Source organism: Vanellus vanellus (assembly GCF_965231255.1).
Source record: "Vanellus vanellus genome assembly, chromosome: 13".
Classification (NCBI taxonomy): Eukaryota; Metazoa; Chordata; class Aves; order Charadriiformes; family Charadriidae; genus Vanellus; species Vanellus vanellus.
The window spans coordinates 6,644,240-6,656,705 of record NC_138918.1 but is presented as its reverse complement, the minus strand read 5'-3'; the positions used below and the strand labels follow the sequence as shown (position 1 = coordinate 6,656,705).

At 39.7% G+C, this 12,466-nt stretch overlaps 1 protein-coding gene across 1 annotated transcript in view; it reads left to right on the top strand.

The window, feature by feature from the left end:
- RNF130 (ring finger protein 130) overlaps positions 1-12,083 on the top strand; it is a 44,455-nt gene extending 32,372 nt beyond the window's left edge. Inside the window, exons 6-9 of the mRNA XM_082490139.1 lie at positions 5,501-5,597; positions 6,619-6,823; positions 8,878-8,971; positions 11,900-12,083. Coding sequence (XP_082346265.1) covers positions 5,501-5,597; positions 6,619-6,823; positions 8,878-8,971; positions 11,900-11,915 — 412 coding nt within the window. The 3' untranslated portion in view covers positions 11,916-12,083. The remainder of the gene's footprint in view (positions 1-5,500; positions 5,598-6,618; positions 6,824-8,877; positions 8,972-11,899) is intronic.
- The last annotated feature ends 383 nt before the right edge of the window (positions 12,084-12,466 follow it).

Here is a 12,466-nt window from a genome sequence, read left to right as displayed (position 1 = left end):
CAGACAAAAAATACAAGTAAGTTATGTTGCGAAGATCCAGTAATTTGGCTTATGCTTGATGTATAAATAGTGTTCTGCATGATACTCCCGAAGCAACAAAGTCATGGTGTTGGAGTCGAGCTTCAGTCACGCAGCAGCCACACAGCATATAAGAGCTCATTATTGGTCTTCTAAATCCTCCTGCAGGCTGCTCTGAATAGCTGGAATATTTTTCTTCTAATGCATAACGAATTTCTATCACTATAAAAGGAAAATGGTATTATTTTATGTTTATTGATCGAAATATGTGTGCATTCTACTTCAGAGGCCAGAAGTTTGATTCAGTTTACTTTTCTCTATGGTCTTTACCTCTCGGACTGTGGGGAACAATGAACTGTTCTAGATGCTACATGTTGTTGTTTAGTTAATATACCCTACAAATGTTTGTTTAGAAACTCACATTAAAGTATTTGGGAATAGAAGAGTTTGGTCCAGATCTGTAATGATTTGGGAGCTTTTGGTCATGCAGATGTTTGTGCATTTCTTTGGTCATTTTCACTGAAAAATGATGTCCTCTTGCCCATAAAAATGTACTCCCAAGTGTTAGGTAAAGATTCCAGAGATTTATGTCCTGTATTGTAATCTCTAGTAAAGCGATAAATATGTGAATTAAGCTCTAATCTTTGATTTGTTATATAGAAGATTATTTGGAAATCAGAGGAGGAACTCCTAGAAACTGCACACCAGTTTGAACCACTAAGCTGATTTTTTTTTTTTTTTTTAATTGCCTTTTAAGAAAGCTTCACTTGTGTAGGGTAATACTGTGGGGCTCAAGGATGTGGAATGGAGGTTCACAAGTCCCATTCCTCTGTGCCTCTCTCTTTGATACTGAAGAGAGGTCAGAGGGGGGGGTCCTTGCCGACGAAGAGAGAATGAGTCTTCATCTAGTAGGAAGGCATCTTCTCCTGCTAAGGAGAATGCAAAATTGGGACTAAAAGTCAACTTCCCTAGTTAAACACCTGCCACTGTCCGAGCAATGGATATGTTGCAAGTATCAGCAGATGTGATCAGACCATTTAACCAAGGTGATCATTGGGGGGAGGGGGGGTGTGGGGGGTGGGGGTGTAATTAAAAAAAAAAAAATTCTTTGCAAGTCCACTTCCTTCAGACAGTGTTTGTGAGCCACACTCCTGCAGACAGGGAGCTCCCTGCTCTCAGGGATAGTTACAGCTGCTTCGGGGACCTGGATGGAGGGGCACCTGGCTGCCGTCTCGGCACAGCCTCCCCCGCTGCAATCTCCCATGTAAAGGAGGTAGCAACACTCTTCTGTAGATCCTTTTCTGTTCTTTTTTTTTCATAAGAATATAAGGTCAGTGAAGGCTCAGATTACATTCCTGCTGAAGGCTGTATGACATCTTTTATGTTCACTTTCTACTTCTCTTTTCTAAATCTCATTTTTCATCTGCTGCAGTTCAGCTTTGAGTTGAGTGCAAAACCGTCTTGGCTAGACGGAAACATTGAGATGAATGCTTTCCACAAGACATTTTTATATTTGTAGACGAAGGGTCAACTAGTCCCTGCAGAGGTGAGCCCAGTAAATTTCAGATTGCATGTAAGACTTTTCAGTCTTCAGCATCTGGGATGCTTCTCCCCAAATCTTGTTTTGGAGGTTTTGTCCCTTTCTGCTTCCTGCTACTCAACCTCTCATTTTATTGCAACATGCAAAGTCAGTTTAAAGAGGGGAAAAAAAAAAAAAAAAAAAACCAAAAAAAAAAAACCAACCAAAAAACACAAACAGCACAACACCCAAAAACGTGTCTCTAAGCCAGATGAGAAAATGAATTGCAAGAAAACCACACCAAGGAGAAAATGGCTTGACGAAGAGAAAGCAAATGAAAGGCTAGAAGTTTTTCTTACTGTGCCTTTTGAGGAACTATAATCATTAGACAGTAGGAAACACTGACATATGACATCCTCGCTGCTTTCATCAATTTAAAAGTCACATTTCCCTTTGGTACCACAATTGTTCTCTGCAGTTAAGTATGGTCTGTCACACTGTGCCTCAGCAGAGAGGACTCTGGTTTGGGCAGACACACAGCAGGCAAAACCTACCAGCAGCTGAGCAAGTTGCACCTAAAATTCTGTAATGAAACACCGTATTTGTGGTATAAAGTTTTGTGGCAGGTGCAAAATTGTGGCCAATTTAAAAATGAAGTGAAAATTATTACAAAGAATGCAGTTGAATTTCTGTCATTCATTTTGTGCTTCAGAGAGAAATATGTTCAGTACCAGCAGCCTATGGACGTACCTTTTGTAGCTTTTAGTGCACAGAGGGATAAGGCAGACGTCTGTCTTAGCCTTACAAATCTGAGGACTGTCTTCTGTGAATATCATTATGTAAATTAAAAGTAAGTAGTGTAAGCAAATGCCAGAAGGAGTCTAGCAAAAGACAAACCTCATGTCCAATTTTCTTTATTCAGATAGTTTTATTTTATCACACTGCTGCGTCTAGGAGATGAAGGGGCACTGGGTGAAAAGTGATCAGGAGGGGGTAGTGTGAAGGACTAGTGAGAGATAAGGGAAGGGGAGAGCAAAGTGATGGGTTAGAGAAAAGCACAGGGTGACATTGGAAAGGGCAGAAAGATGGCCTGGGAAAGAAGGAATTTACAAGGTAGGAAGAGAGTTAAAGTAATGAATATGTTAAAATAAATGGCTTTTGAGTCAAATTCTTACTATTTCCTGTACTGGGCAAGAAGGGGGGGAAGTGACAGAAGCAACTAAGCCAGATCAGTTAGATTCTGTGTTGCTGCAAATAGCTGAGAGCAGGGAAGAATGGTGAGCCCTTGGGAAACAGCACTGGTGAACTTGTTCAGATCCTTCTCCTTGTGCAACGTGCAAGTTTGGAGGCATCACACTACCAAGAGATCTGTAACTCTTTTTTTTTTTTTTTTTTTTTTTTTCTTCTCTGAAATGCTGCAAAGAAGCTGTGTGGTAAAACAGAGTTGGTGTTACAGTGTTTATTATGAGCTGCAGGGCAACTGGCTTGGGTGTGCTGACAGAGTGGAAAAATACCTGCAGGTCACCTGTTTGGAGTTTTGCCTGCGTGAGAGACTCCGCCAGCGCTGCCGGCCGCGCCGCCTCCAGCCCTGGGGCTGGAGAAGCAGCAAAAGCTCTGTCACACTCAGCTCCTCAGTGTGTGGCTCCTGGGGGAACGTCGTTAGCTGCCGTGACCTAGAGCAACTTGCTAGGAACTCTTCAGATTGATGGTCTTGGAAAATAAGTGACTGAAATATGAAGATGGAGAAGGTTTAGGATAGCAGAAAATGCAAGGGCTTGCTCTGTCAGACTGAGGTTTTTAAAGTAATTCATGTGTTTATTATCTTCATTGCTGTATTACTGCTTTTTAACTGTCGCAGGCAGAGAAATCCAGACAAAGCCTGAGCCATGATGATGGTATCAGCAAGCTTTTTAAGGAGTAGATAAACTGCTTAAGTAGTAGGCAGAGCCATGCTGATCTAAATCAATAAATAACCTTTGGAGAATTGGACTTTTTTGAAGCACATTAATAAACATCCTTGAAGGTTTAGGAACTAAAAGCAAGGAATTCAGAGGTCGCAAAAATAGTTGAGCTGTTTTGGTGCATTTGAACCATATCAAACTGCTAATGATTCTTTAAAATAACTCATAATATTTAGCAGATGTATGTTGGCATCCATATCAGTCTCCTGCTTCACTTGATCTGAGTGCTTCTACAGCACTGATTAGCTGATAACAATATATTAAAGCTGTTTCATACTTCTTTGGAGTCTTGATGTCTGCTGTTTCCCAAAATATTAGATTTTCAGGTTTGTCCTGCTCTAAAAAACAGACTTCAGAGACTTAAAAGGAAAACATAAGCAACTAAAAGCCACGATTTGCCTAACACAGAAAAATAGCATCTCTATATGTTTCAGAAGATTTCAAGCCATTTTCTATCACCCACGATTTCTAAACATTGTTTCCTGTAGTTTTGCGAATAATAAAGGGAATACATTAAGACCTAATAACAATAGAAGTGAGTCTGTATTTTGAGCAATTATTTGAACAGTAAGCAGTGTACATTGCCTGTTTTTCATGATTGCTGTATTGCTAAAGGACACAGTCCAGCAAAGCGACTAGCTGAGATTCTCTTGAGTTTTTATTCCTGCAATATCTGGATATATATAGATAAGCGAAGTCCTTTTGCTCCCTGTCCATCTTCTGTTGACTATATAATACTCTGTAAGTCTGTGCATCTTCAGTTAGCACAGGTAGGATATATAGTGGTAGCTGACCGGAACCTAATTATGTTGATATACTTTAGTCCCTCCATCAGTCTTAGCAGCCATAGACAAAGCATAACTACGTACTGTCTTTTTCCATGTTTGTTAGCAAATTCACCAGGCCATTTAAAAGAGAATTATCTGGTAACGTGCCTCCTTTGGTCTTTGCTTTTAAAATCTCAGGGGTTAGGGAGCAAAGAAGTCCCAGACGCTGTGAGGAGCTTACTGAGGCACAGAGCAGCAAGTATAACCCGAGAGAGAGGAGAGGATGGAGAGTATCTCAACTTTATGCTGCCCTGGGGCAGTGCGTGACCTCTTACAGACCGTGCTGATGCTTCAAATAGATGGCAAGAGCTCCTCGTTCTTTCACTGCCCCTTCATCTGCTGGTTTCAGAGCACAGCTCTGCCGGCTGAGCAGCCCTTGTAACTGCTGATCTTTGCTGTGATCGCCAGTCTGTCGTGTTCTGGTGTGCCTGCTCTTACTGGCTTTTTGCTCTGCAGTCAGTGCCACTGGAATGAAAGATGTGGGTTCTTATCTTAGGCAGTTACTCAGACTAGGTTATTAGGAGTATTTGCTAAAGCTGTGTTGGGTGGAAAACCTAGCGATACGCATTTCTGCCACGAATATGCTCCGAAAAGTTCTTTGCCTTTTGAAAAGCCAAGAGGACATTTCCTTTCATTCCTTTAATTTAGGTGCGTTGTTTTGGTCTCTGCATAGTCTTTCCTTGTTACATTGGTTTATATCAATCCCAACACTGTTACATTCATATTCATGTATGTGACTAAGATTTTTGTACACAGTGTAGGTGGCGATTCAGATTGTTCTCTGTTGCAGAGTTCCCTGCTGTGCAAGTAGAAGCCCAATTTGCCTTTTCACTTTTGAAAAATTCTTTTTTGACCGTCATATGATGATAGACATTTCCTTCCTGATATCAAGAAATACTGATTGTAGGAAAAGCGTTCTTTTTACTTAGATGTGATAATTATAAAAGCCCTTTCAAAATCAAATGTTAAGTGTGTTTGGGTTGGTGGCATTGCAACAACAAGCAAGAAGTTTTGATGTTTTTCTTATTGCAGTCAGCACAGAACACTGGCAATTCTAGAATTTGTTCTGTTGGTTTAATTAAAAAAGAAACTATTTAAAAGTTTGTTAAAGTAGTTCTCATTGTATAAAGTAGAATTGTTTGCAAATTATATATGTGCCTTGTCTGTTATTCTAGGCATGTTTTCCACAAAGCCTGTGTGGATCCATGGCTTAGTGAGCACTGTACGTGTCCAATGTGTAAACTGAACATTTTGAAGGCACTAGGAATTGTGGTAAGTTGCACTGGTGTGAGCTCTTCTTCCTCCCATGTCTGAGACCTGGGATGGGAGGAATAATTGTAGGGGAGAAGGGTGTTCCAGTACTCTCACTCAGAAAGTGTTTGGGTTTTTTTACCAATTTCTTTGCTGCTGATAAAGCTGATTTGTTGTTGTTCCTTTCCCCGGTTGGTCATTGAGAATATATTGTTGTATTTCCATTTACAACAATTTTGTATCTACTGGAAGGCTATTGGGTTATCTATAATCTTCCCTTTTCTCAATTTCTTTCAACCCTTCTTTGCTAAATTTACTCCGTAAATCTCTTGTTCTTGTTGTCGTCTTCCATAGACACTCTTAAATTTGTTTGCACATTAAAAGCTGTGCTTTAGCAGAGGCAAAGAAACTTTCCTCGAGCAGCTCATGGCTTATGGAATCCCTGAGGACTGCTTTCATTGACCAGTTCACAAAGGGATAGAAATGGAGAACCTCAGAGAGGATTTTTCCATCTTTCCCATATAAGGAAAAAATTATAAGGTGGGAGAGATGCTCTTTTTGGAAGAAAGAAATAAGGAAGAAAGAGAAGAGCATATGAAGATATCATCTAAAGCAGCTTTTGAATCAAGACAGCGAGAATAATCAGGCCTCCCATTTTTAGCTGTGTTAGTTGCAAACTTGCACATTTTCTAATAAATAGTTGCAGATATACTGTGGATGACCTGTTTTTGCAATTAATAACATACCTGGATTTTTAGAGGAGGATACTGTAGAATTCAGTGCATATCATCATTGCTCATGGTAGTAAACCACACAGGCATAGGCACGATACAAGCATATTTGGTTCCCTGTCTTGAATCTTAATCCCCTTTCCTGCATCTTTCTCCACGTCTTTAAGGTTGACTGAAGGAGTAACTTTGGATAGAGCTTGCTAATTCGTGTGTTTCTCACCATAGCGGTGTTTGTGCAGTTTTACTGAATTTATAGGTTTGCCACATGTAGAATTTTCACCGTTGTAACGTGGAATCGCTTGTTTTTCCAGCCAAATGTGCCATGTACAGATAACGTAGCCTTTGACATGGAAAGGCTCACCAGAGGCCAGCCAGCTAGCAGGCGATCAGCACTGGGCGATTTTGCCAACGACAGCTCTCTCAGCCTGGAGCCCCTGCGCACCTCCGGGATGTCACAGCTTCCCCAGGACGGAGAGCTAACGCCGAGGTCAGGAGAGATCAACATCGCTGTGACAAGTAAGTTTTCTTTGGCTTCCGGTACCGTTCTATGGTTTTCCTGGTATGTGGCACTGGCTGTGCTGTAGCTCTGCAGGGCCACGGTGAGAGATTTCCCTGCAGGGACCAAGGTGACCTCAGTGTCTCTAAGAGGCATATGCTCCGTGTTGAAAATGATAACTCTGGGTACGGCAGTGCCAACACTTCATTATTAATGGTATATCCATTTAGATCTGCATGCAAAGAATGCTGGATGAACTAAAATGGCAACAAAATAACCCTCCTCAATTTGGTAACCCCTACGAGAAGCTGGATTGCCAAAACCATTCTTTATCCTTTCAGAATACTTTACATGCAATAATTTATACGCATTTAAATATTTTAGCTGATTACTATTTCTGCAGACCTTTTTTCCCCCCAAGAACATCACTACTGGAATTCTGACGTCTCTTAGCAGATGTTTTTTTCTTACAAAATTTGTGAATTAAAAAAAGTAGTCGCTGTACCAACATTTGAGTGTTGTCCAAGTGTTTTATGGCATCAGAAAACTGTTCCTGCTTTGCTTGCAAGCTCTTATACATAAGAACAGCATGGGAAATTTCCACTCTCTGGATTCTACCTAGGGTTTTTAGTGTATAATAGCACTATAATGAATACGACATGTGTGGAATTGCATCATTTTTCCATATGCTCTACAGTCTCAATTTGATGCATGACTGGTTGTTTTTCTGGCTGAATTGCAAAAACAGAATCCATGCAGTCTGATTTTTTCCTTGTATTTTGTTTATGTGCATCTATGATGTAGGTTTTGAGCTTAGTGACACTGTTTGCCACTGATACATATGTAAGAGGCAGTGTAACTGGTACAGCCCATTAGAGTGTTTCTTTAGATGCTGTAGAAAAGTAAATGTCTTATTAAAAAAAATACCTCATCTTATGAAACACGTAGTCCATATCCAGAAATGTCCTGATCTGAGAAGAAAAAATCCACATTCAAAAATGTAGATTCTTTACAAAGCCAGTAAGTCACTTTGTCATGCAGTGTTTGACATCTGATTCATCTTGTATTCAGCTCTGTTGAACAGAGCAAATCTGTTGGTGTGCTGCTTTCCTTCTCATGGGTGGGAAAACTTGTAGTTTAACTGAAACTTTTCACTACTTGGTTTTACAGAAGGTATTTTTACTGTCTGTTCCCAACGTAGTACTGCTCTTGCACAGATGGGATGCCAGGGTAAAACAAGAAATAATCAGCAACAGTTCATTCTGACAATGTTTATAAAATAAAGCTTTAGAAAAGGCTGTTCAAATGTTTAGATTTTATGGATGACACATGCATTCTTTGATGCATGAGAGTTAAACCAAAAGCCGTATTCAACAAAAGTGTTTGTATTCCAATCTACTACTATGTGCCAAATTGATCTTGAGGGGGGAGAATTTTGAATAGTGAACATTCTTTAGTAGCCTTCGTTATACTCCATTTTATTTTTTTTGTAATGTGTCTGTATGTATACACTAATGTTGAAATTATTTTTCCATGTTGTATTCCTGTCTATTAAATGGAAAACTCTAGTTATGTTTTACTCTTGAACAAGCTATCCTATTTTTTGCTGTTTTTTTTTTTAAAGTAACACTATAGCATTTATTCGGGAGGGAGGGGGCAAAGACGTGAGTGTGCAAGTATATTGGGTATGTGAAGAGCTGCATCTCAGCGAATGCAAACCAGCCCTGACAGTCGTCTTTCTGACTTGGGGGCGGACAGAGTTTTCACTACATTTTCCCTTGTTCCTGCATTTCACTTTACATTGTTAAGTAGTCTTTCTTTATCGCTAACCCTTGGGCTCAGCCAGGAAATATTGTTGTGCCATGCTTTTTTTCCACACCTCTCTCCACTTCTTCTTTGCTAGCCTTCTCCAGTCAGTAACTCTGTGGCTAACCTCCTTCTGCTTCACCTCCTGGTGCCAGTCATGGCTTAGAAGCCTCTTGCCTTCCGCCAGTGGTGTTTGAGGGAAATATTGGCATCGCTTTGACATAAGCCTTCTCCCACGAGTGATTTCCTCCCTTTCCTTTGTCAACAGAAGAATGGTTTATTATTGCCAGTTTTGGCCTCCTCAGTGCCCTTACACTCTGCTACATGATCATCAAAGCCACAGCTAGCTTGAATGCTAATGAGTAAGTAAATATTCAGATGTTTTTATGTATTTCTGGTGGGTGTGTGTCCTGGACGACATTGGGAACAAATACCAAGAGAATAGAGAAGGGGAAAAATGCCGTTTTCAAGGTGTCAAATGCCTTTTCTGCTTTTCTCAAATGTAAGCCTCTCTATTAACAGTAGGTTCCAGGGTAACATCTAAAGTTCCTCTTAATTTATATGTAGCCAGATTGTCCGAGGAAACCTCCTTGCCGAGCTGAGACATGGAAAGGGGAAAAGAGAGAATATTTATATTCATGTTTTGGTCAGTGATCTACGTAAACATTCGATTTCTGCCATTAAATCCCTATGTTCAAAATACGCCTGGCAGAGCCAGAAATTACTACCATCAGTTACCTTTGACAGTTTTCACCTCAATTTCTTAGTCAACTTCATATTAAAAAAAAAAAAAAATTAGTATTCCTAGTTGGCATGCTTTCAGCTAAGAAAAAAAGGTATTTAAATAGAAAACTACGCTTTCACTCTTTGGAGAGAGATGAAAGCAATGAATACACTACTTTTTCTCCTCTCTTAAGTGAAGAGAGCAGACCAGTCTTCTGAGCTCTCATTTTAGTATGCTTAAGAATTGCAGTCAAAGGAGTGCTTAAAGACATCCATACTTTCTTAATTTTTATAGACACCCTCAGCGCCTCCCTTCAGGCAGGCTGGACAAGAAATGAGTCTAGCACATGACTTTCAATCTTTTTTTATAGTTCTGTGTGTGGGCAAGTATAAATCCATTCTGCAGATACAGTAACTAGGGGTATCTAGCTATCTTCCCTTTAGGTGTACGGAACATCTGGGCTCATGATATATATTTAATCATAATTTATTTATTTGGGGAGGGAATGCATGAACATCTTTTTTTGCCTCTGATCATCTTGACACAGCTGAGTGTCCATTAAATGTGTTAATCTCTTACCAAAAGTGGGATCTCATGTGCAGCCTGGAAATGGAGCTTTAGAAATATAACTTCCCCTTTTTTTTGTTGTTTTTGTTTTGTTTTGAGATAAGAGGAAGAAGCCCTTTTTTGACTTTTACTGCTCTCTGGAAAGTATAAGGTGTCCTTCTCAATAAGATGGAAATATGTCTAATAGTCTCCAGTGTAAAATTTTAGACACCTTCAAGTGAATCTTCTTCGGGGGGCCTATAGTAACTTCTTAGAGGTTTTGGTCATCAGGAACCTTTGGTTACCACTAATTTGCAAATCTTCCTTTCCTCCTCTTTTCAGATACTAATTCCAAAAGGGCTTAATGAAGAAAAGTTTTAGAACTTTGAATAGCCTTATCAAGTCTCCTGATTATTACTTTTTTTTTTTTCTGATTTGTCAAAATCTTGACATTGCAACTGTCAGTCAGCAACTTGGCAACATAGCTGTAGCTGAACATAGTTAATCTGCACTGAACAATAGCTTGGGAAAGCATGGAGCCAGATGAGTTGTGAAACAGGAATGTCTGCATTTCTGGGCATTTCCACATCATTGGGAAGACGGCAAAGGAACTGTAGCCCACGTGGTATCATCCAGATGTGGGCACTGATAGCAGTTGCATTTCTGCCTTGCCTTGCAACTCTTCTTTCTGTTGTTTTTTGCTCAGTTGGATCTGGGTCTGTTTTTACTGAAAGGACAAGCTTCTTCACATTGGCAGACAGTTTGGGCCTCCAGAGAAGTGTTTTCACAGTGATGTTCCCTCAGTACAAACAAAGGGCGTGCTGATGTAAGGAGAGCTCCTTTCCCCAGTGACAGGAATGAAAATGCGAGCATATATAAGCATGTACTTTGAGGCAGACTTAAGAAAACTAGCAACCGCAGAAACCAGAGCTGTCAAAAATTGCGTACTTAGGTAACTGAGGTACCTAGCTGTAGCCTTTAACCTCAACAGCTTTTCGGCTGAATCCATTGGGAACTAAGCAGCCTCCACAAGTGCTGCTGGGTTCGACTAATTTTAGACAGTTTAAAATGCGTATGGATGACATTGATTCTGAGATTTATTGTTTCATTGACACCCTGTGTTCCCCAGTGCCAGACAAAGCATTTCCTCTGCTGAATATCATGCCAAATACATGGCAGCTCCCTCTCACTGTGATTTCCATTAAATGTCATAACAGCATACCTGATTTTTATGCTGTTCTCCATATGAAAAGCAATGCTGGCATACACTGCGTTTGTTAAGGTAGTGTTTCAAGAGGAAGCTGAGGGTTTTTTCTTATCAGAAAACAACAGTAGCAAGAATGAGGCCACATAATATGCTGATGCAAGTAAAAGGTGCCAAATACTCTGCATTAAAACTCACCTAAAAACAGGTTCTGATCCTTTGTTTCCTATGTCCTTCCCGCAGCTTAAACATATTTATTTAGAGCGATAGTTCTGGAGATGTGTGTACGTACATATCTAACTGTGCACATATATGTTTGTGCGTATGTATATATATACACATACACATTTTTAAATAGTTCCTGATAACAGTAAACGTTGTCTAAGTGATAAGAAAATAAGGAACCAGCTGTTTTCTCTTGGTCTCATAATATTCAGGCACTGTTACTATTAAATGATTATGTAGTGATTTAAAGGAACAAAAGCAGCATATTTTGCTTTGCTTCTTAGAGAATGGTCAGAAATTACTGTTTAACTGTGCTTTAAAGTCCAAAAAGCCCAGATGTTGGATAGCACCACTTGGAGCAAGTTTTCAGTAGCAGATGGAGTTTCCTTAGAAGTGTAGAAGTGCTCAAACCTCTGGCTGACCTGTGTGTTTTACTGGTCCTATAAGAGCAATGTAAGAAGTACAGACCTTGTATAATTTAGTCATTTCTCACTAACTTGCTTTTACAGGATTATTATTTTTTTTTAGTATCGGCGGTATTAACTTTAATATAAATGTTTTGTTCCTTTTTTTTTTTTTTCTGCCCCACAGAGCAGAATGGTATTGAAGAAACGCTTTCCGGACGATTGCCTTGGAGAGAGACACCTATTTTTATGCATCATTTATCGATCATGCAGCACAAGCAATTATTTAGTACATTCTATTTTTTCATAAAATTTGCTGATGCCAAAGCTTTGTATTAAGGAAAAAGTGAAGAAATAAAAAAAACTTTAATTATGAAATCTTACTCTGTGAGAGTTTTATTTTTCTTGGCCTTACTGTGTTAGTCCTTAAGTCTGACAGCCTTTTATAAATTTTATAAGCTACTTTATTTCCTTTGAATGATTTCATCTTTGCAGATCTGTATTCTTCTCCTTTCATTTTGGGACACAAGCTAACAAGTGGAAGTCTCACGCAGTGCCGTTCTTATGATGCCACCCAGCACTGGAACGATTAGCAAGAGTATTGTTAGCGATCGCTCCATACCAACCAGTTAAGGAAAAAAGCTGGGCCAAGCATCCTAGTGTATAACGGGTTTAACTTGACTCCAGCTGAGAATGGATTGGAGTATGATTTTTGCCTTCAGGTCAGTCATTGCTGAATGCAACGCCGTTTTCT